The sequence below is a fragment of the Neomonachus schauinslandi genome, chromosome 1 (assembly GCF_002201575.2).
Source record: "Neomonachus schauinslandi chromosome 1, ASM220157v2, whole genome shotgun sequence".
In the NCBI taxonomy this organism is placed as follows: Eukaryota; Metazoa; Chordata; class Mammalia; order Carnivora; family Phocidae; genus Neomonachus; species Neomonachus schauinslandi.
The window spans coordinates 140267330-140293701 of record NC_058403.1 but is presented as its reverse complement, the minus strand read 5'-3'; the positions used below and the strand labels follow the sequence as shown (position 1 = coordinate 140293701).

The 26372-nt window shown below is 36.3% G+C and overlaps 1 protein-coding gene across 1 annotated transcript in view; it reads right to left on the bottom strand.

The window, feature by feature from the left end:
- CMC1 (C-X9-C motif containing 1) overlaps positions 1–26372 on the bottom strand; it is an 87100-nt gene that overhangs the window by 49297 nt on the left and 11431 nt on the right. The window contains exon 2 of the mRNA XM_021678830.1: positions 12480–12569. Coding sequence (XP_021534505.1) covers positions 12480–12569 — 90 coding nt within the window. The remainder of the gene's footprint in view (positions 1–12479; positions 12570–26372) is intronic.

The window sequence follows — 26372 nt, the reverse complement described above, 5'->3', positions numbered from 1 at the left end:
AAAATTGCTTAAGCTACAGGAAGAAAATAACTTTTCCATCTTGGTGAAGTCTAGGATAAATAATACACAGCACACACAATCCAGCAACAGAAAAGTATTAAATAGAAATAAACTAGCACATAGGCAAGAAAAAACTAATACTAGGCAAAGCATATAATCACCACCAAATCTACCACCTATGACAGACACAGCTAACTGATCTAATGACAGTTTTTTTAAATTTTATTTTATTATGTTAGTCACCATACATCACCAGTTGTCGATGCAGTGATCCACGATTCATTGTTTTCATACAACCCCCAGTGCTCTATGCAGTACGTGCCCTCCTTAATACCCATCACCGGGCTAACCCATCCTCCCACTCCCCTCCCCTCTAGAACCCTCAGTTTGTTTCTCAGAGTCCATAGTCTCTCATGGTTCATCTCTCCCTCCAATTCCCCCCCTCCATTTTTCCCTTCCTTCTCCTAATGTACTCCATGCCATTCCTTATGTTCCACAAATAAGTGAAACCATATGATAATTGACTTTCTCTGCTTGACTTATTTCACTTAGCATAATCTCCTCCAGTCCCATCCATGTTGATGTAAAAGTTGGCTATTCATCCTTTCTGATGGCTGAGTAATATTCCATTGTATATATGGACCACATCTTCTTTATCCATTTGTCTGTTGAAGGGCATCTCGGCTCTGTCCACAGTTTGGCTATTGCGGACATTGCTGCTATGAACACTGGGGTGCATATCGCCCTTCTTTTCACATCTGTGTCTTTGGGGTAAATACCCAGTAGTGCAATTGCCGGGTAATGACACGGTTTTTGATTGATCCCCTTTGTAGTATGCTAGGCAGCCACTTCCAACTGATTAAAGTCAGCATAAGGTATATTTGCTATCTTTGACATAGTTAAATGGTATGTTAATGGAAGAGCACTAAACTGGGAATTAAGATACCTGGATTCTAATATCAACTGTGACATATTAACCAGTCACACCATACTGAATAGGTAATTTAATCTATTTATTGTGGTATGAGACCATATCCTCATATTCCCCTCTGTGTTTGGAACCATTATTTTCCCTGTGAGTACTGAGGTATAGTTTGTTAAATTAACAAATCAGTGTAGTTATGATTTGCTCTGGAAAGGAAATGGTCTCTGTGGAATCTTAAAGGAAAACCAAGAAATAAAAATGTCAGTTTTTGATACCAGAACTATTGCAGTTGCATAAACATTCTATTCCCTTGTTTCCTTTTAAAATAATTTTTACCACTGTTTAATACAGCAGTTTCAAACTTAGATGTCTACTAGACACCTCAGAGTTAACATGTCCAAAACTAAACTCCTAATCCATCAATCACCAAAAACTAAACTAAACTAATAATATTTCTCCACACACATTCTTCCTCATCTCTGGTCACTACAGTCCCATCCTTTTACTTGTTCAGGACAAATAACAGGAAGTTATCTCTTTCATGTTGCCTCTACTTTCAAAATATATCTCAGATGTGCTCATCCTCATCTCCATTGCTACCACCCTTTTAATCCACCATCACATCCTTAACCTGTGTCCCTGATTCTCCCCTTGACCCTAATGCATTTACACTTAGCAGAACAGTGAGTGATGCTACTGAATAGTAAACCAGACCCTGTCTCTTTCCACTGCTCTAAACCATCCAATGTCTTGCCATTTCTCTCCTTAGTACCTACAGATCCTCAGTACCTGTAAGACCCAAAAGGATTCTACCCCCAATTCCTTTGCTGACCCCTTCACTTTTCACTCTTCTCCTCCCTCATTCTACCTCGCCACAGTGACCTTTTAGGTGTTCCTCAAACATGCCAGCTTCGTCTAGTGCCTCAAGGTCTGCAGGTACTGTTTACATCACTCTGCCCAGAGATAGCTGCACATCTCACTCCTTCACCTCTTTCACGAATTTTGCCAAATGTCACTTTCTCAGTGAGAACTATACTGACCACCTATCAGAACCTGCAGTCCTGGGGCGCCTGGGTGGCTCAGTCAGTTAAGCATCCAACTCTTGGTTTCGGCTCAGGTCATGATCTCAGGGTCGTGGGATTGACCCCCACAATGGGCTGTGCGCTCAGCACAGAGTCTGCTGGAGATTCTCTCCCTCTGCCCCTCCCCCTGCATGCACTTTCTTTCTCTCTCCAATTAAATAAAATCTTAAGAGGAAAGGAGGAAAGGAGGAAGGGAGGGAGGAATGGAGGGAGGGAGGGAGGGACGAACTGCAGTGCCATTCTAGCATTCTCCATGGCCCTCACTCAACTTTTTCTCCAGATCACTTATATTTACTTATAATAAACCTACAATATTTATCTCCCTCCTTCACTGAAACGTAAGGTCCGTAATGGTAGGAATTTTTGTCCGTTTCATTCACTGTTCATATAATGGTGGCTGGGAAATACTCAGTAAACATTCTGAATGACTATGTTCCATATAACCCTAACGTTCCATTCAAGTGCTTAAGGGAACCTGAAAATTCTGTTTCTGTTTGTAAAAATATATTTTTAGGGGCATCTGGGTGGCTCAGTCAGTTAAGTGTCTGCCCTCAGCTCAGGTCGTGATCCCAGGGTTATGGGATCTCCCGGCTTCTCCCTCTCCTGCTCCCCCTGCTTGTGCTCTCTCTCTCTGTCAGGCAAATAAATAAAATCATATATATATATATGTATATCTTTAGTGATATAATAACTGGATAACACTAAAATATATGCAAATAGTACTACTGAATGCTAACATACTGGAGACAACCAATATGTTAAAATATGATGCCAGATAAACTTATTTAGGGGCCTCGGATCCAAATTTCTCTCATAGCTGTTTAATTGAATGATACTCCAAAAATCTGAATAAATCATAAGAAATCATTACTATTTAGACTACTATTTTATACGATTTAGGATTTACTCTATATTTTGTATTCCTCAAAAAAGCAAGCCAGATCCTCTCAATAGATGCAGAAAAAGCATTTGACAAAGTACAGCATCCTTTCTTGATCAAAACTCTTCAGAGTATAGGCATAGAGGGTCCATACCTCAATATCATAAAAGCCATCTATGAAAAACCTACAGCGAATATCATTCTCAACGGGGAAAAACTGAGAGCTTTCCCCCTAAGGTCAGGAACGCGGCAGGGATGTCCACTATCACCACTGCTATTCAACATAGTATTGGAAGTCCTAGCCACAGCAATCAGACAACAAAAAGAAATAAAAGGCATCCAAATCGGCAAAGAAGTCAAACTCTCACTCTTTGCAGATGATAGGATACTTTATGTGGAAAACCCCAAAGACTCCACCCCAAAACTGCTAGAACTCATACAGGAATTCAGTCAAGTGGCAGGATATAAAATCAATGCACAGAAGTCAGTGGCATTCCTATACACCAACAACAAGACAGAAGAAAGAGAAATTAAGGAGTCGATCCCATTTACAATTACACCCAAAACCATAAGATACCTAGGAATAAATCTAACCAAAGAGGCAAAGGATCTGTACTCAGAAAACTATAAAATACTCATGAAAGAAATTGAGGAAGACACAAAGAAATGGAAAAACGTTCCATGCTCATGGATTGGAAGAACAAATATTGTGAAGATGTCAATGCTACCTAGAGCAATCTACACATTCAATGCAATCCCCATCAAAATACCATCCACTTTTTTCAAAGAAATGGAACAAATAATCCTAAAATTTATATGGAACCAGAAAAGACCCTGCAGAGCCAGAGGAATGTTGAAAAAGAAAAGCAAAGCTGGTGGCATTACAATTCCGGACTTCAAGCTCTATTACAAAGCTGTCATCATCAAGACAGTATGGTACTGGCACAAAAACAGACACATAGATCAATGGAACAGAATAGAGAGCCCAGAAATGGACCCTCAACTCTATGGTCAACTCATCTTCGACAAAGCAGGAAAGAATGCCCAATGGAAAAAAGACAGTCTCTTCAACAAATGGTGTTGGGAAAATTGGATAGCCACATGCAGAAGAATGAAACTGGACCATTTCCTTACACCACACACAAAAATAGACTCCAAATGGTTGAAAGACCTCAATGTGAGACAGGAGTCCATCAAAATCCTAAAGGAGAACACAGGCAGCAACCTCTTTGACCTCAGCCGAAGCAACTTCTTCCTAGAAACATCGCCAAAGGCAAGGGAAGCAAGGGCAAAAATGAACTATTGGGACTTCATCAAGATAAAAAGCTTTTGCAAAGCAAACAGTCAACAAAACCAAAAGAAAACCGACAAAATGGGAGAAGATACTTGCAAATGACATATCAGATAAAGGGCTAGTATCCAAAATCTATAAAGAACTCATCAAACTCAACACCCAAAGAACAAAGAATCCAATCAAGAAATGGGCAGAAGACATGAACAGACATTTCTGCAAGGAAGACATCCAAATGGCCAACAGAAACATAAAAAAGTGCTCAACATCACTTGGCATCAGGGAAATCCAAATCAAAACCTCAATGAGATACCACCTCACACCAGTCAGAATGGCTAAAATTAACAAGTCAGGAAATGACAGATGTTGGCGGGGATGTGGAGAAAGGGGAACCCTCCTACACTGTTGGTGGGAATGCAAGCTGGTGCAGCCACTCTGGAAAAGAGTATGGAGGTTCCTCAAAAAGTTGAAAATAGAGCTACCATATGATCCAGCAATTGCACTACTGGGTATTTACCCCAAAGATACAAAAGTAGGGATCCGAAAGGGTACGTGCACCCCGATGTTTATAGCAGCAATGTCCACAATAGCCAAACTGTGGAAAGAGCCAAGATGTTCATCGACAGATGAATGGATAAAGAATTTGTGGTATATAAATACAATGGAATATTATGCAGCCATCAAAAGGAATGAGATCTTGCCATTTGCAACGACGTGGATGGAACTGGAGGGTATTATGCTGAGTGAAATAAGTCAAACAGAGAAAGACATGTATCATATGACCTCAGTGATATGAAAAATTCTTTTTTTTTTTAAGACTTTTTTTTTAAATTTTATTTATTTATTCATGAGAGACAGAGAGAGAGAGAGAGAGAAGCAGAGGGAGAAGCAGGCTCCCTGCCGAGCAGGGAGCCCGATGCGGGACTCGATCCCAGGACTCTGAGACCATGACCTGAGCCGAAGGCAGACGCTTAACCGTCTGAGCCACCCAGGCGCCCTGATATGAAAAATTCTTAATCTCAGGAAACAAACTGAGGGTTGCTGGAGTGGGGGGTGGGGTGGGAGGGATGGGGTGACTGGGTGATAGACACTGGGGAGGGTATGTGCTCTGGTAAGCGCTGTGAATTGTGCAAGACTGTTGAATCTCAGATCTGTACCTCTGAAACAAATAATGCAATATATGTTAAGTAAAAAAAAAAAAGAAGGTAGCAGGAGGGGAAGAATGAAGGGGGGGAAATCGGAGGGGTAGACGAACCATGAGAGACGATGGACTCTGAAAAACAAACTGAGGGTTCTAGAGAGGTGGGTGGGAGGATGGGTTAACCTGGTGATGGGTATTGAGGAGGGCACGTTCTGCATGGAGCACTGGGTGTTATGCACAAACAATGAATCATGGAACACTACATCTAAAACTAATGATGTAATGTATGGGGATTAACATAACAATAAAAAATTAAAAAAAAAAAAAAAAAAAAAGCAAGCCAGAATAATGAACTGGAAGAGGAGATACATACTATCTACACTATACTATACTATACTACAACTGTAATCTACAACATCTGATTTAAAATTTGCTTCATGAGGGCGCCTGGGTGGCTCAGTTGGTTAAGCGACTGCCTTCGGCTCAGGTCATGATCCTGGAGTCCCGGGATCGAGTCCCGCATCGGGCTCCCTGCTCGGCAGGGAGTCTGCTTCTCCCTCTGACCCTCCTCCCTCTCATGCTCTCTGTATCTCATTCTCTCTGTCTCAAATAAATAAATAAAATCTTTAAAAAAAAAAAAAAATAAAATTTGCTTCATGAAAATAATGCAACATTGTTTCTGTATGTTCACTCTGTAAATGTAACAAAATTAAACATACTACAATAAAAATACTGCTTTTATCTGTTTTATACATTACAGTTCCAAGCAAATTCTAGCCCCCTGTAAAAAGGAACTGATTATTTTTGAAATGGTTCAAAATCTAAATGCATTCCAGAGTGTTGTACAAACCAGATTTCCCCTTTATCTTTCCGACAGACAGGATTCTTCTAAGAATGTATTTCAGTCAAAATATAATTATTTGTGAGTATTTGCAAAAAGTTAACCAGTCACCTGCTTTGATTATCTGGAAAGAATGTCAATTACAACTCAAGGATCATCAGTTAGCTGAAGTGAAATGTGATTTTGTACTCAGATTTTATAAACAAGGGATGGTACTGTTTAAAGACCATATTTAATTTTGGATTAATTTCTCATAAGATAAAAGAATTTAAAACTATTACAGCAAAATCATTGAAAGGTGAGGCCTAGGAAAACTAGGGAAATAATAAAAATTTGTTAATGAAGTAATCACAGAACAGTTAGCTGATATTTTATATTAATATTTATTCATCTTAACAATATTCCTAAGTTTCAAGTCACATAATTCTTTGCTTTTGTGTTCAAATGTAGACTTTTCACACTTATACCTTCAAAAATAAGCTGCATAAATTAGTTGAGATATTAAATTCATCTGCCCTGACAAAACTCCCTGCTAATTTAGTCATTTAAAGATTTAGCATTTAAAGATTTAACTTACTTCTAAAACTAAAACAGACTACATCTCTCTCAGTGAGAAGAAAACTAACCAATTTATTCAAGATTACTTAGGTACAGTTATAATTACAAAATTGCCCTGTTATTCAAAAACAAGAAATCGTAATAAGCCATTAAGTCTTACAATACAGGTATGAATTAACAAACATAACTGAGAACCACTATATCAGTAAGTAATGACCACTATATACTTGGCTCAGTTGTTTTTAAAAATAATTCAGCTGTATTTGTCAGATATAGGTCTATTACTCATCATGCCATGACTTTAGGCCTGAGAGGCATACATAAGTACTTATTGGCAATTAAGTTGTATTATGTCCATGTGCAGAAAGGGGTGAACATGGCAGGCCTGATGCTGCTATCTTTAGAAAAGCCTGTTTGCAAGGTTGGCCTTTAGCTGGTGTCTAACAACTTGGATTTTGGGAGTGTTCCCATCGTTCCCTAATTGCTAAGAGTGGCTTACTGTGTCTAAACTGTTTGTGCAAACCATATGGTTTATGCTGAACACCTGCTTTCCTTATGGAAGTCTTGAAATTTTGGTAAGGCTAACCAAAGGATGCCCATGTGACCAGCTCCTAATAAAAACTCTGAGGACAAAGTCTCTAATGAGTTTCCCTAGTACACAACATTTCACACATGCTGACACAATTCCACACTGGAGGAATTAAGCACATCCTGAGTGACTCTACTGGGAGAGGGCTTGTGGAAGCTTGCGCCTGGTTTCCTCTGAACTTCATCTGATGTGCCTTTTCCCTTTGGCTGTAATAAATCTTAGCCATGAGTATGAATAGGTGATGAGTCCAGTGCAAGGCCAAAGAAGGGGAACTGTACCTTCTCTTTACATTTCTTAGAGTACATAATCTACTCTTATACATAACAGATATGCATCACATTTGGTGATTTTATATATTTCACCCTCCTAGTATATCCAAGTTAGTTATCTCCACTTCAGTGTTAGTTAACACTGGTGAACTGTTAAATGGCAAAAATATACGTGGTGATAACAGCACCATTCAAACAACAAAGGAAAAGTTTTTGGCAGATACAAGTAATGCAGTTGGATAAAAGATTGATTTCTTTGACCATCTGCAGTCTGCAGTCCTCCAATTTGTTTTTTTTTTTTTTTTAAAGATTTTATTTATTCATTTGAGACACAGAGATATATAGAGAGAGAGAGCATGAGCAGTGGGAGAAGCAGAGGAAGAGGGAGAAGCAGACTCCCCGCTGAGCCAGGAGCCCGATGTGGGGCTCGATCCCAGGACCCTGGGATCATGACCTGAGCCGGAGGCAGACGCTTAACCATCTGAGCCACTCAGGCGCCCTCCAATTTGTTTTAATAATGTTTTAATGTTTACAGGATCGCCTGTAAACATCCTAAAGAATATCCAAAGCATTCCTAATTTGATTTTTTTATCAGTTCATATTATCTTTCGAATTTATAAAATGTAACATATTTAATTGCACGTGACTGACAGAAGAAGACAGGCATTTTATGTTAACTACAGATCTGCGAGGTCTCAAAGAAATGAACAATCCGTGCTTCCTTATGCTTTATAGAATTCCTTTAGAACTAACCCCACCTATATTGGGCAAAAGATCAAAAAGACTGCTGTAGAAGACACTAATACAAAAGAAACATTAAAATAAGGTAAAAGAAAGCCCAAAGGATGAAAGGAGTTAGTAAGCAGCAGATACATCTAGGTTAAAGAGAGCTCCAGGCCATCCCTGATGATAGGGTACTTCTTTGGTCTTGATGGGTCATAGAAACAAGAAAAAAAAAGTTATTTTTAAATCTAACTTCGGTATTCAACATGGAAGCTTTATATCAAATGCCAACTATGCAATTCAAAAAAAGCAGCAAAATATAATGAATTTTTACAAAACAGTAATTCAGTGACTCTCTCATGGACTATTTCCACAAGAAAAACTGTGACACGAGATTGCATACTTTACTTATATGCATTATATAAGTGTATATATGACAAACTATATATATAACATATGACACAGTATTACTAACATAGAAAATATAAATTAAATTAGCAAAGAGTCAAACATATGCAAAAAGTCATAGAATGAAAAGTAACCTCCAGAGGTCATCAAACCATCTTCCTAAAACATCACAAGTTGGTAACTCCCAGATCCAAGAAAAGCAATGATTCCACCATCACACTTGATGGAAGAGAATTTGTTTTGGCTTTTCGGAAATGGGAGACCTGGAGAGAGGCATGACATTCTAGAATTTTTCTTCAGTTTCATTCCCAACATAGTCAGTGTTCATTGTGTTAACATTTAAAAATACACTTTGGTAATTTTAATGGCTCTATTTACTGCCAATATCACTGGCAAAAGAAGAATACTGTAAAATTTAGTTGTCTACCTAAACGAATTGATCACTTTCTTTTCTGTTGATATATACTCTACCAACAGTTAATAATCTTATCTAAGTGTATATAACAAGATCAGATTCTGCATCTAATCTCTAAGTCAAGCCACCTTTACTCATCAAATCAAAGTTAAATTCCAAAAGAAAAGGTGATGAGTACTATTTTTCTACTCAAAACAAACAAAAAACAAAAAAAGTGTATTTTATAAAGACAAAGATTGTCAAGTTGACACCAGTTTAATATGTTACCCAGAAGCTGAGATTTTGTTTCTGGTTATAGTTTTCATTATTTGAAATCACATTACTGTGACTTTATAAAAATTCACTGCAGAATAAGAATTCTGAATTGTAAATGAAAATTAAATTTTAGAAGTATTAAGGCATATAACAATGAAACATTCTAAATATTACTGGCTACTTAAGACAAATATTAATTGTGTTTAAACATAAGATAAAATATGCAACTCAGACTAAATCAGTGTATAGTAAAAACCAATAGTATATATATAGATAATGAAGGTATCATGCAAACTGGTTAAAAATTATAATGAAGAGAGAACTAGTAAGAATATAGCAACCTGGCTGAAATTGATATTCATTAAGGTACTCTTCCCATCAATAGGGAGCATTTGGACTCTGTGGTCTTTATCAGTGTCCCAGCTGGTAATGGTTGAAGGTTAATGCCTTACCCCATTCTGTTCAATTTTCTATCCTAATTAGCCCTCCAAATCTATAGCTGTGAGCACCAAGTGTCTGTGCTCAAAAGAAACTAATTAATGCTAGCAAATTAGATCAAGTCCAAAGATCCAACAGCCAAACTCTTAGTTAAATGCTCCTTGTTAATAGGAAGTGTAGCTGTCAATAACTGCTGTTGGTGACTATAATGAGGCATCTTTCTTTCATTGAAAGTGATTTCATTTCTCTTTGTCCTTGGAAAAGCTGTTCCATTCCCTTCACAAACCTAAGTTGCTGGCTGTGTGACCCAGTTCTTATGATCAGCTGGGTTGAAATGACATGCAAAAAATTAAACAGAAAAGCTTTCCTACATAATCAGGTTTAAGGCATTTAGCAGAAAGTCAGATCACTTATTAAAATTCCTGTATCTTTACCCAAGAGCTATACACATAATGCTTTTATATAAATTCCTACAATTATTTAATAAAGCAAAGGCTATAAGTAGTAAATAAACTACAAGGGAAGTGTCCTGATTCTAAATTACATCTTATTGTTCAGTTCAAATGTAGCTCTTCTGCTGCTGCTTAATACCAATGTATGCTCTTTACTAAATCACATGATTAAGCAAGAATACTAAAGAGTACTGTTTTATAATCAATTTTAGATTCTCTAACACTGTTTTAGACCATATGGCCTAAAAAAAAATCAATATATGATTATCTATAAAAGATTCAAATATTCAAAAATCAATTGTTGTAACATGTTCTAATAGGGACAAATGCATTGCAATAACCCAAGCAGATGTCAAATTTTAAGATGGTTTCAGTCTTCAGAAGATTTTAAGTATATTAAAAAAAAAACCAATCAACAAACATCCTAAACAACTTAACTTCTGATAAAGAAGCAAAAAATAAACATTTTTTCTGTACCACTCATTATATGATAGTCGTTGTGCAACACAAACTTATAAATATTTTAAAGTTATACTCTATTTCTTTCATTTAAAAAAACCCAAAACAGTTTCACTATCTATGAGTAAGCAAAGGCAGTTCTGAAACCCAAACCCAATTTTGCATTTTCATCTGAATCATGTGAGTAAAGCTTTTTTCATTCTAAATATCAGAATAATGTGTTAAAAACAGCATAAATACAGCTCATATTTATAACTTTGAACCAATATATCAGTAATAAGTAAATTTTCCTGGTAGGGAAATTTTAGCCCTATAATTTCATCACACATTGATTTTTATCCTCCCTCACCTGAGTCAGGACAGGTTTTTTTTTTTTTTTTTTCAAGTTCTAAGGCAAGCGGAGAATTCTCTCTTCAGACTATCAGCATTACATCTGCCAATTCCAGCTTTGCACCGAGCCCTGTCTGCAGGTGGCAATGGGTTAGTTTCTCCTGACACCTGGGGGTGTGGGTGGAAGGAATCTTCCTTCCTGATTAAACAACTAATTCACAGTGAAAGCAAAACTAGTATCATAGAATGATACTAAGTAATTATTGATAACATTATTTATGGATTTAACTTAAATCTTATGAATGGATTTGAAACTGGAATAGGTCATAATAAGTCATCTAAGAAACAGAAAGGACCATCACACAATGTCCATTCTGAGGAATTACTCTTCTTTTACTGCTTCAATCCATGGATTCCAAAGGTCATTCTCTGAGAACACCATCAGAGGGACAGAAATGTTCCCGGCATCCAAACATTACTGACATGGTCCCAAAACTACAGTTGACACAGCCTGGCTCTCCTGTAGAGAAACCTGCTGTGGAATTACAGCCCATCATCCTCACAAAGAATCACTGAGGTCCCTCAAGGAAGAAGACTACAGGGAAAGGTGAAGAAGGGAGACAGGAAACAGCCTACATCAGCAAAAATTATACTACTATTTCTTTTAGACGGCCATTCCAGGAGGTAGATTTGTTTAAAAAGACATTTCTACAGTAATATTGCCATCTGCTTTTCTAATGACCCTCCATATATGGCCTCATTTTTCACCTTCCACTGCTTTGTTTACATGTTTTCACTAAATATTATATACTCATCAACAGCATCTCTCTAGATTTACAGAATACAGAAGTATCTCATGTTAAGAAACACTTTCTAAAGAAAATATGCATACGTGGGTGCCTAATGCATGCATTTACATAAATACCTTCCATTTAGAAATGTAAAATATAGAAAAGTAAAAAAATAAAAAAAAGACTCACTGTAAGTACTACTGAGATTCCATTAACAATTCAGTAATAGACAATGGCACCAAAGAAAATCACCTTAGAATATATATCTATAAGAATATGTTGATGAAGAAAAAACAGGTACATGTTACATTTGAGGTTTCTCTTTCCCTATCAAAATCACCAGAATAACTTGTTTCTCTAAAATACTCATAACCAAGTTTTTCTCTATATATGTAACTGTACTTCTGGGAAAAAAAATTTTTACTAGTAATTTGGGAGAATATTTTTAAATTGTAAATGAATTGAACACCGTCTGGAAGTTCTGAAAGCTGAAATACTGGTATCTCCGTGAAAGGGTGAGAAGCAATTCATACATATTAATTCATTCACTACTTGACTCTGAGGCTAAGGATTAAATTCAGATCATATTATAAAAAATGTATTTGATATTTATATGAATATTTGAATCTTACCTTGAACTCGTTCAGAACATCTCTCTCGGGCTTTTTCTCTCATTATTTTAGGAATCAAAACATCCTTTTCGACGTGTCTGAGATGCTGCCCTGGGGGGAAAAAAAAGATCTTTTTTTAATATAGTGAAGTCTCACGTAAATCACCAGTTTAGGGAAAAAATAAGCACTCTGATTTACTCGAAATGAAAACCTATACAAATATACTAAAAACTGATTCTTACAACCTCATAGAATTGTGATTATTTTAGTCAGTAAAAATCATTCTAAGTATTTTTTATATACAACAGAAAAAAATGTGGGACACAAGCAGTATGTTTCTAAAAATTTCTACAAGCTATATTGCAACACTTGTATTTGATAACATATTCCATGCAGTCTTGTCAGAATTAAAGTCATAAACTAAAACATATAATTTTTGGGATGCCTGGGTGGCTCAGTCGGTTAAGCGGCTGCCTTCAGCTCAGGTCATGATCCGGGGGCCCTGGGATCGAGTCCCACATCAGGATCCCTGCTCATGGCAGGGAGCCTACTTCTCCCTTTCCCTCTGCCTGCCACTCCCCCTGCTTGTGCTCTCTCTCTGACAAATAAATAAAATAAAATCTTTAAAAAAATAAACAAAACATTATAATTTTCCTTCTTAATATAATCCACAAAAAGGATTTTTATCAATTCAGAGATTCAAGGATAAATGAAGAGATCCAAGATTAAGAGACACATGAGTAGTTTCTCAACCCAGTAATAAGACTAGCCTAAGAAAGAACTAGCAGAAGAAAAAGAACTACACGTGCATATAAAAACACAGCACATGAGACTTCTGTGCATTTTAAACAAAACAACCACAATTAGACTAAAACGGTAGACAGAGCACCTACTCCAGAGACCTACCAGCTCTTTAAATTAATAGAGTCCTGAAAAACAAAGGGTAGATGTCCTCAGAGAAACCAAATAATCAGGAATCTCTTTGAAAGACAAAAGGCAGATGAGATCAGATTAAAGGAGGTAATCATATACTCAAGACTTTTTCCCCAAGAAAAAACTGATGCCCAAAGTGGAGACTGCTCCATGCACTGAAGCAGCAAAAATGCGAAGAGACTTCCCTGAAGGATACCAAAACATTATTGGTTGAAATGCCTCCGTAGGAGCAAGTGGGTCACCTCTTCTGCTGCCTTTAGACCATGGGTAAAAGAAATAAATACGTGTATTTACCCCCAAAGGATCAGGAAGTTTCCCAGTATCTAGTGACACCTAGGAAAACCAGGAACCCCTAAACTTTTCCTGGTACTATGCAATTCCCAACCACCTCTGGATACAGGCAACTATGAACTGAGAGTTATTTGCAGAGAGTGTAAAATGGCATCTCAAAAAGCAAACAAAATCAACAACAGCCAAGAACCACCTAAATTGGGAGGGACAACACAGTTAAAGGGGGAAACCAAATGTAATTAATCAAGAAATATCCAAATCTTGGAGAGTTAAAAGAGTAAAAAAAAAAAAAAAAGATTTTAAAGTATAATAAATAGACTGAGGCAAATAAAAAGACATGAGTCCTCAGAAAGAAATGGATTAGAGATTACCTACGCAAACTCTGAAGAAATATCTGAAGGTCAAAACTCCTAAAAGCTTCAAAAGGGAGAAAACAATATCCACACAGAGTAATGAGAATCAGATTTACATCACGTTTCACTGGCAAGACTTGGATACATGAAGACAATGGAGAAATAACTTCAAAGCTCTGAGAGTGAATTACTTTACATCCAAGGGTTCCAAAGCCAATTAAGAGTGCAGTTAAAGATATTTTCAGGTATGTAGGGACTGAAACCTCTTGCAAATCCTACTGAAATGAAGTGACCCCATCAATCAAACTTAGTGGTGTAAAACAATTTGTTATGCTTGGAGAGCCAACAGGCTAGAACTTCAGAAAGGTAAAGCAGAATTGACTCTTCTCTGCCTCACAGTATCTTGGGGCTTCCTCTAGGAAGAGTCAAATGATTGGCATTGGGCGCCTGGGTGGCTCAGTCGTTAAGCGTCTGCCTTCGGCTCAGGTCATGATCCCGGGGTCCTGGGATCGAGCCCCGCATCGGGCTCCCTGCTCGGCGGGAAGCCTGCTTCTCCCTCTCCCACTTCCCCGGCTTGTGTTCCTGCTCTCGCTGTCTCTCTCTCTGTCAGATAAATAAATAAAATCTTTAAAAAAAAAAAAAAGACTGGCATTGACATCAACAGCTGCAAAAGCTGAAGCTGGAGGATCTACTTTCAAGATGACTTCTTTCTTCACTTACGTATTTGATCTCTGGGCTGGAATGGCTGATGAATGGGCTCAGTGAGGACTGTAAACTAGAGCAGCTATGCATAGCTTCCCCATGCATGGCTTCTCACAGTGCAGCAGGTAGGTCCTGAGAGGGAGCAATCTAAGAAGGAATGTCTAGAGAGCAAGCAGTTCCAAGAAAACCAAGTGAAAGCAGTCTGGCCTTTCCTGACCCTGTCATAGAAGCCAGGAAGCATCATTCCTACAGCACTACATTGATCAAGTCACTAAGGACAGGCTATACTCAAGTGCAGGGGAATGAAGACCCCATTCTTTCTTGCAAGGCCACATTACAGAAGAGCATGAGGAATGGAAGATAATGTTGTGACCTTCTTTGTAAAACAAAATGTGCCATAACAAGTAATAAAGAATATACCCTGATAAAATAAAAACGAATCCATGATGTACAAATGTGAAATATATAAAACATATTAGAAAAACATATTTAAATTTACATATTAAAATTGTAAAATACTTGAACCATATTATCAACTACTTTGACCCATTTACAGAATATTCCTCTTAATAACAGCTGAATATTAACCAAGATAAACCAGACTCTGTACTATGAAACAAATCTCAGTAAATTTAAAAGAATTCAAATCATACAAAGTATGTTCCCTGACACCAATGTAATTAAGTTAAAAATCAGTAACAGAAAAATGTCTTGATAATCTCCAAATATTTGGAAACTAAATAAACTAAACACAAAATAAATAAAGATCAAAGTCAAAATCAATAAACTGGAAAATAAAATAATAGAAGAAAGGAAACCAAAGCTGATTCTTTGCAAAGATTATTAAAATTGATAAGTCACTAGCCAGGAAAAAAAAGAGATATCACAAACATTAGAAATGACACAGTTTTAAATGATCATAATCTTTTCAAATATTTTTTAAATGTAGGCCAATAAAATTGACAGCACAAACAACCAAAGGTAACTCAAGAAGACGGAGCTAGATAACCACGATAGCCCTGTATCTACTGAGGAAATTGAATCTGTATTTAAAAGCTTTCTCCCAAAAAATAATTCCAGACATAGGTAGCCTCATGTGAATTTGACCAAACATTTAAAAAAGAAATAATACCAATTCCATACAAACGCTTACAGAAAATTGAAGTTTACCCTGATACCAAAACCAGGCAAAGACATTACAAGAAAACTACAATCCAATATCTCATCAACATAGATGCAAAAATCTTAATGAAAAATTAGCAAATTAAATCCAATAATATAAAAAAGGATACTACATCATGACTAAATAAGGTCTATCCTAGGATTGCAAGATTTACTTAACATTCAAAAATTGATAAATGTAATGCAACAGACTAAAAAGCTAAAAAAGGAAAAACACATGGTTATAATAGACACAGAAGATACATCTGACAAAATCCAACAACCATTCCTAATAAAATCTTCCAGTAAAGTAGAAACAGAAGGAAACTTCCTTGACATGATAAATAATAGCTACAGAAAAAAACCCACTAACATATTTATTAGTGAACACCAAAAGTTTTCCCCCCAAAATAGGGAACAAGGTAAAGAAGTCTGCTTTTGCCACTTCTATTTAACATTATACTTGATGTTCTAGACAGTGTAATAAAGTAAGAAAAATAAAAGGCTTCTGGATTGAAAAGAAATAAAACTGTAGCTATTCAAAGGTAATATGATCATCTATCTAGAAAATTCAATAGAATCTACAAAAAAAGCTACTAGAACGAATCAGTGAGTTCAGCAAGGTTTCCAGATATACGATTAATATACAAAAATCAAATGGAGATGACATTATTAAAAAATAGCTTTTTAAAAAATGAACAAAGGCTCAGGGACCTGCAAGACCAAAAAAGAAATCTAGCACTTATTTTACCAGAGTCTCAGAAAAAAAGGAAAAAGAATGCAGAGACAAAAAAATATTTGAAGAAATAATAGCTGAATCCTTTCCATATGAGGAAAAGACATAAACCTATTAAGAAAAACAGTTAAAAACCCCAAAAAACACACACCTAGACACATCACAATCAAACTTCTGAAAATGAAAGGCAAAGAAAAATCTTCAAAGCATCAGAGAGAAATAAAGAACAAAAATTCAAAAGACAAAGGATTTCTCATCAGAAACCACAGACATCAGAAGGAAGTGCATAATATTTTCAAGTACTAAAGAAAAGAACTGTCAATCAAGAATTCTATATCCATCAAACATTCTTTAGGATTGAAGATAAAATAAAGACAACTCAGATGAAGGGAAGCTAAGGTAATTTCTTGCAAGCAGACCTACTTTCAAAGAATGGCTAGGGGAAGTTATTCAAACAGGAAGGATATGATAACAAGAGGTAACTCAGAACAACAGGAATGAAGAAAAGGCAACAGAAAGGTAAATAAACTACTCTTGAGTTTTAAATATTATTTTTGACAGAAGCAAAAATCATAGCATTCTCAATGTATATAGAGGTAATATTAAGGATGACTATACCATAAAGGGGAGACGGTAAAGCAACTTTGGTGATAGCAAGATTATCTATATTCCACTTAAATGATAAAATGTTCACAATGGGAGACTGTAATAAACTATGTACATACAGTGTAATCTTTAAAACAACCACTAAAAAAAAAAATTTTTAAAACACTAGATAAATCAAATGGAGTATCAACAGATTGAAAGTATTTTCTCTGACCATAATGGAATCAACTAGATACCAAGAACAAAAAGTAGCAGGAAAATCTCCTAACACTTGGAAACTAAATAGCACTCTTCTAAATAATTCATAGATCAAAGAAGAAGTATCAAGGAGAGTAGAAGAATACAATGACCTGAATGAAAATAAAAACAAAATTTACTAAAGGTTCTAAGACAAAGCTAAAGCAGTGCTTGTAGTGCAATTTATAGCAATAAATGTTCACATTTAAGAAGAAAGTCTCAAACTAATAATCTGTGCTTCCATCTGACAAAATTAGAGAAAGGACAAAAAGAACCTAAAACAAGCAAATAAAAAAATAAAAATAAGAGAATTCAGTAAAATTGACAACAGGGAAACAAATGAGATAATCATACTGAAGTGTTTTTGTTGTTGTTTTAGAAAAATCAATAAAATTGGCCCAGATGGCTTCACTGACAAAGTCTCTGAAATATTTATAGGACAAATAGCACCAACTCTATAGTCTCTTCCCAGTATATTTTATGAGATCAGCATTACTCTAATATCAAAAGCAAAGGCAGTATTAAAAAGACAAAAAAAACAAAAAAACACAGACCAATATTCCTCATGCATATAGACTCAAAAATTCTCAACAAAGTATTAGCAAATCGAATCCAGCAATGTTGAAAAAGAAAAAAACACCATATCAAGTTGGATTTATTCCAAGATACAAGGTTGGTTCACTATTTGAAAATCAATCAATACCATATTAACAGTCTAAAAAAAGAGAACCATATGATCACATCAATTGAAGGAAAAAAATTTAATAAATACCATTCATTAAAAACAAACAAAACTTTCAATAATAAAAAGGAACTTCTTCAACCTACAGAGTGTCTGCAAAAATCCTATAGCTAAAAAGTCCTATACCACACTTAATGTAAAACACTGAATGTTTTCCTTGTAAGAAGAGGAACATGGAATAAAACTGCATACAACTATACACAAACATATGCATGTATATAAAAACTGGTGAAAACTGAAGAGATCTATATTCTAGGTATAGTATTATACCAACTTCAGTTTCCTGCTTTTGATTTTTTTTTAATTTAGTTTTATTATGTTATGTTAGTCACCATACAGTACATCATTAGTTTTAGATGAAGTGTTCCATGATTCATTGTTTTCATTTAACACCCAGTGCTCCATGCAGTACGTGCCCTCCTTAATACCCACCACCGGGCTAACCCATCCTCCCACCCCCCTCCCCTCTAGACCCCTCAGTTTGTTTCTCGGAGTCCACAGTCTCTCATGGTTCATCTACCCCTCCGATTCCCCCCACTTCATTTTTCCCTTCCTTCTCCTAATGTCCTCCATGCTATTCCTTATGTTCCACAAATACTGCTTTTGATATTATACTACAGTTATACAGAGACCACCACTGAGGGAAGCAGCATGAAGGACATGTAGGACTTTCTACAGTATTTTTTGCAACTTCCCGTGAGTCTCTAATCATTTCAAAATAAAAAGTTAAAGGAAAAAAACTTCTATAAGAAATCATAGGGGAAAATCTTCATGACCCAGCGTAAACAAAGAGTTGTTATACATGATACCAACTCATGATCCATAAAAGAAAAAAAAAAAAAAAAAACCAATAAATTCAAACTTCATCCAAATTAAAACTTTCACTCTACAAAAACTGCTCTTAGGAAGATAAAGACAAGCCACATAGTGGGAAAAAATTATTCACAAATTTCATACCTGATAAAGGACTTGCATCCAATATATAAAGGCTTTTTTAAACTTCAACAGTAAGAAAACAATCCATTTGGAAATGGGCAAAAGACTTGAGCAAACACTATACAAGGAGATAGAAGGATAGCGAATAAACGTTAAGAGATGCTTAACTCATTAGTCATTGGGGAAATCCAAAATAAAGTTACAAAAGTTACCATTAAAGACCTATTAAGATGGCTAAAAGAAAAAAAGTAATAATACTAACAAGGATGCAGAGTAACTGGATCTCTTAGACATTCCCAGTGGGAACATTAAATGGTATATAGGCACTCTGGAAGATAATCAGGCAGTTTCTTATGAAGTTAAACATACATTTACCATATAACCCAGCAAACACACTCGTCAGGATTTATTCAAGAAATGAAAATATGTTCACACAAAAACCTGTGCACTGATGTTCACTGTGGCTTTACCTGTAATAGCCAAAACATGCAGTTAACCCAAAAGTACTTCAAAAGGTGAATGAATAACAGTTCAAGACAATGAAATGTTACTCAGCAATAAAACAGAATGAACTGGGGCGCCTGGGTGGCTCAGTTGGTTGAGCGACTGCCTTCGGCTCAGGTCATGATCCTGCAGTCCCGGGTTCGAGTCCCACATCGGGCTCCCTGCTCGGCGGGGAGTCTGCTTCTCCCTCTGACCCTCCCCCCCTCATGCTCTCTCTCTCATTCTCTCTCTCTCTCAAATAAATAAATAAAATCTTAAAAAAAACCCAAAAACAGAATGAACTATTGATACACAACAGCAACAGCAACTTGGATGGATCTCAAGCGCATTATATTGTATGAAAAAAAGACCATCTCAAAGGGCTACGCATTATGATTCTATTTATATAACATCCTTAAAGTAACATAATCAGGGTGATGGAAAACAGATCACTGGTTGCCAATAGTTCAGAGCTAAGGAAGCAGTATGACTATTAAAAGCAAGCATGAGGGGTTTCCTTTGTGCTGATAAAACAGTTCTGTATGCTGTGATCACGGTTACTTGACTATTCACAGACAATAAAATATCATAACTACACACACACACACACACACACACACCATGTAAAGTTTGGTAAAATTCAACTAAGATATGTATCTGAGTTAGCATACTAATGTCAATTCCTGATTTCCTTAGGTACAATTAATTATAGCAGTGTGTCCCAGCTTTTTTCCATTTTTACTCTAGAAGAGCTTTAGAGATTTTTTTTTCTAATGCCCCCAAGAACTGTTAATACCACAGACACACTATCTATTTATATGCTGCATGTATAACAGTAGTTCATACATTAAAAGAGCAAGATTATTTTCTCCCTCCAATAACAATTTTTGCCCCTTTGAAGGCAATATCATACTCACTGAAGACCTGTACTATGGTTATGAGAGACAGTATCATTAGGAAAAGCTGGAGAAAAGGAACATAAAAACTGCCATGTTTTGCAGCTTGATGCATTAAACTATTTCAAAACAAAGTTATAATTTTAAAAAGCTTAAAAATGTCTAAGAATAAAGGACCTAGAATAACCAAAACAACATTAAAATAGAAGAACAAATGTGGATGACTTACACTACCTGATCTCAAGTGATTGCAAGTCTCACCACAAAGCTACAGCCATCAAAGTGGTATAGTACTGGTATAATTAGGATAAACAAATAGATTCGTGTAACAAAATAGAGTCCAGAAATGTTTCCACCTATATACAGTCACTTTATTTTGACAGATTCACCAAGGTTACTGAATGAAGAAAAGCAGTATTTTTAAAATATTTTATTTATTTGAGAAAGCGAGAAAGAGAAAGAGAGAGAGGGCACGAGCAGGGAGGAGGGGCAGAGAGAGAGAAGCAGACTCTTTGCTGAGCAGGGAGCCCGACGTGGGACTCGATCCCAGGTCCCTGAGATCATGACCTGAGCCAAAGGCAGATGCTTAACCGAATGAGCCACCCAGGCACCCAATAAAAGCATTTTCAACAAATGGTGGTAGACCTGGATAAAAATGGAGGGGGGGAAAAAAAATCAGCCTAAACCTGATCTCCTACTTCACAGTACCCACAAAAACTAAGTTGCCACAGATCATAAACCTAAATATAAAAACTAAAACTATTAAACCAAAAAAACCTTCAATTCCTCAGAGTAGACAAAGATTTTTTTTGTTAAAGAAGACACAAAGGCACTAAACAGAAGAAAAAAAGATAAATTTAATTTCATCAAATATAAAATCTGTTCATTGAAAAACACCATGAAGAAAATTAAAAGGCAAGCCAGGAGAAAGCGTTCACAGTAGGTAGACAGACAGATAGTACAGAAATAGGTACAGGGCACCTGGTTGGCTCAGTTTAAGCATCTGCCTTCGGCTCAAATCATGATCCCAGGGTCCTGGGATCAAGTACCGCATTGGGCTCCCTGCTCAGCGGGAAGCCTGCCTCTCCCTCTGCCCCTCATCTCACTCCTGCTCTCTCTTTCTCTCTCTCAAATAAATAAAATCTTTAAAAAAATAGGTACAGATCTATATCTATATATATAGATACATACATATATTTGACAAAGGACTTGAATTTAGCATATATAAAGAACTCCTACATATCAATAACAAAGTATAAACAACCAAATAAAAAACCCAATAAAAAAGGGACAAAAGGTGTGAATGGATTCCTCAAAAATATATACAAATTGTAAATATTTAGATGAACAGGTGTTCAAAATCATCAGTCATTAAGAAAATGCAAATGAACTCCATTATACCATTTCACACCCACAAGAATGACTAAAATTAAAAATACTGACAACACCAAATGTCAGAACATGGAGCAACTGGAACTTTCATCTATTGCTGGTAAGAGTGTGAAGAGAGAAACTTCTCTGAAAAGCTAATCGTTAAGTTATAGTTAAATATACACCCAACCTACTTTCCACTCCTAGGTATTCATTCACCCAATGTAAATGACAACACACTTCCAGAAAATGACTTGTACAAGTCTGTTTATGGAAGCATTCATACTAGCCCCAAATTGGAAACAACCTAAATGCTCAACTGAATACTACTCAGCAATACAAAAGAACTAACAACCGATACACTCAGCATGGGTGGAGCTCAAGAACTCTGTTGAGGACAAGCCAGGCACAAGAATAAATACTACATGGTTCTAGAACATGAAAAACTCGGTGCTGATGAAGAATAGAACACTGGTTATCTATGGGAGTTGAGAAGGGTATTCTCTGGGGGATGTCTTGATTTGCTCATATACATTATCAAAACTTACAATCTATAAACTGCACTGCATATTTTACCTCAATTTATAATATATTAGCTTTAAAACAGGGTAAACATCTGCACTCATAATGGGTGATTTTAACACATAGCTTTAAATAATTAAGTAGAGAAAAAGGTCTATAATTTTCTCCTTGAAGATACTGTTCATCTTTTACTAGATTCATTTCTACTGGTAAAGGTAACTTTTCATAAGTAACATGTAATTATTTGTTGCTGGTTTCACTTGAACTTTTTATATTGTCCTTACAGCCAACATAATCTCACTTAACTCTCATTAGTTCTAATAAATTGGCCATAGTCTCTTCTAATTTCTATGGAGACAATCACTGGGACAGCTCTGCTCTTACTTTTTAAATTCTTACTGGCTATGTCCTTTAGAAAAATGATGGGTAGAACACTAACAGCACCTCTGTTTTGGATGCTCAAATTCCGTTTAGAATTTTTATAGTTATCTTCATGTTGAGATTTGCCTATGATTTTCTTCTGTGTTGCTTTGGTATCACAGTTACATTATTTAAATAAACTAGGGACCTATCTCTTCCCTTATATTCTCTGGAACATTCTGTATAAAATAAAGATCATTATCAGTTCCTTTAAACTTTGGTAGAAACTACCTGTGATTGTCAGTTTTATGAATCAACTTGGCTAGGCTATAGTCTCCAGTTATTCAAACAAATACTAATCCAGGTATTGCTGGGAAGGTAGTTGGCAGATGTGATTAAAGTCTATTCTCAGTTGATTTTAAGTAAAAGAGATTATCCTAGATAATCTGGGTGGGCCTGAAAAGCTTGAAGAACAGAACTGAGATTTTCCTAAAGAATTCCTTCTGTAAACTGCAGCTTCAGCTCAGAACCAAGAGTTCCAATGCTGATAGCCATTCTTCCCCATAGCCTGGCCTGCCCTACACTTCAGACTTGCCCAACTAGCTCCCGCAGTCACATGACCTAGTATCTGGCCTTAATGTCTGCGTGTACGTACCTACACACAGTAGCCCTGTGGTCTCTGAACTCTTGACTGATACACCAGCTATTAGGGCCTAGGTCTTCAGTATGTCTGTGTGAGACAGACAGACACAGAGTTTTAACTACTAATTCAATTTTCTAAGGGCTTTTTATTTATTCTTTAGTCAGTTGCAGTTTTAGTAAATTTACAGTTCTCAAGGAAACTATCCATTTCATCAAACTTTCCAAATAATGATATGAAGATACTCACATGATTTTTTTCTTTACCACACCTATAGTGGCATCCCAATTTTCATTGCCTATGCCAGGGTTCAACAAGTTATTTCTAGTTAAGGACCAGACTTGTGAATATTTAAGCTTTGCAGGCTACAAACTATCTCTGTCATGTATATCAATGGTTAGTAACATTTTCAAATGTTACTAACCATTGATAGCTTACAGGCCTTACCAGACTTTGCCTGGACCATGGTTTGCTGAAATCTGGCCTAAACTAGTTATTTATGCTTTCTCTTTCTCCTTAGCTTTGCCAGAGCTGCTGTAAGATGGGAAAAAGGACACTGAGCTTATAGAAGGCACTGGAAGTATGGATGGAGAAAAAAGGGCAGCTTTGAGGGAGGCCCTACAAGATTCACAGGGCCTGCAGGGACTAAGAAAAGAGGATTCAAAGAAGGCTCCCAGTTTGTCTGGCTCCCAGGGAAATGCTGTGGCCACTCACTGACACAGAGAACACAACAGAAAACACCAGGTGGGAGAGGACTTCATCTGTGGACATGGTGAATTTCAGATGTGAGACATCCTGTGGAGTGGAAAGCTGATGTGTACTTGAAGGGAAATAATATAACAGGGGACTATCTCCACATACTTCTTTTCTCCCGGTCTGCAGCACACATCATACGGGGCATCAGTTACTAACGTGCAAATTAATGAGTAGAAGAAACACTGTGATATACTGACCTATTTTATAAAATCAATTTCGAAATGTTATCTCTTCACTTATATAATTTTAATCTATACAACTTATTAATAATGTGTCCTGATGAGTATCTTTTGCTCTATAAACTTTGCAGTGGTCTTAGATAACAAAAGCACTAATTTTTCAAATCAGTTCCTTAAATACAGGCATAGCTGTGTAATATTGAACTATTTTTCCTTAAGAAATTATAGTAGAAATTTACCTATTTATCAATTCTAGGTTATAATTCCTATTTAAACACATTTTTTTTAATGGCTTGCAAAAACTCCTTCTGATCATTCTTCTAAAACCTCCTAGGGCAAAAAAAAAAAAAATTCCTGAATCACATGAATATTGATTTAGATTTTCCAAACTCTTGATGTTAAATCAGAAATAACAGACTTAAAAATATATAATATTTTACATATTTTATATATATTTTTTTATATATTTATATATATTTATATATATATAAATAAATTCTGCTAAAGATTCTCTCATTTGATAGCATATCAACCACTGAATATTATTAAATTACGATTTTATACATATTACAAAACGATCTTCAACACAATTATCAATAAAGTATACTTTCTATTCATTAAATTACAGAACGATTCTCTCAAAGTCAATGTGATGCATATATGTTATACATTTGTACAAGAACCTGCCAAAAAAAATAAAAATAAAAATTTGAGAGTTTGCTACTGTACAGTCACATGAATTTATACTGAGATAAAGAATCAGGATAACACCACCAGGGAAAATTTCCAAAGCTCTAACTTCTCAACATTCTATCATCACCTGAAAGTCAATTTTCACCTTTTCCACTGGCTGAATTTGTTAGCTCAGATTTTGCTTTGGGGCTCACGTGTTCTTGCAGGATGGCAGTAGTAGATGGTAAGACTACTGACAACAGCACCTGCTATGAATCCACAAAGATAACAGTGAAGCAAATCAGAACATTACAGAATCTTTCATTGGAAAGACGTGAGGCCGGAAGGGCAAGGTATGCCTTGTTTCAATAGTGAAAATGTTCTAACTAATTTGATTCTTATTTAGATAATGCCCCCCCCCCTTTTTTTTTAACTTCCTAGTTAAATGTATTTGCTCTTGAAGGGTGCTACTCTTTAGTCTGGAGGAAAAACAAGAAAAATGCTTGCAGTAAGTTTGCAACAGTATTCTCATTAGCCACAGTTTCTATCTTTAGGTCTCTTCTTTACCAGCTAGCTACCAAGAGCCTGGAAATGAAGGGCTCCAGGCAGATGGTATCAGGAACAACATAGAAAGACCAGTGTTCTCAATTGCTACATTTCCAGTAAGTGCTTCATTTCACACCAGGAAGCTAGGCAGCCTCCAGTTCTCCTCAACAGCACAAAAATAGGGATGCTCTTGATCAGATTTTTCAGGTTCTTGCTGCTTGCTTGTGCTTTCTTGCTATGATAAAATGAGGAAGAGGGGGGTGGGTGGCAGAGATACTTAGGCTGGGAAAATTAAGACAGTGAAGATAGTGCTCCTTTCACATTCTTACCTTCAAGCCTTACTTGAACTGACAAAACCAGAAGAAAAAAAATCAGTAGTAGGAGATATTCTGCACCCTTCCTCCCCACAAAAAAAAAATTCCGGGCTGTCTCTGGCTATGAGGCCTTCAAGATAGGGCAATGAATGCCCCATAGTCTGTGTAACAGCCCTCCCAGGTAAAGTACTTTGATTCCATTTTGCAGATAAAGAAGTGGAGACCCACAGAGGTGAAATAACCCAAGTTTCTGATAAAGCGACAATGCCAAGATCATGTAACCCAGGTCTCAAATCTTCTTCCATGACACACCACACACATGGGGGTGGTGGCCTATTTAAGGGGATTTCAGCAAACAAGGTTATGTAAGCTTCCGAAGTTATGCAAAGTGTGAAATAACCCTTAGATAGTTAAGATTGTTTCAGAAGTATCAGAAGCACAGGCAAAATAAAAACTCACTGTTCAGATTTTTTTCTTT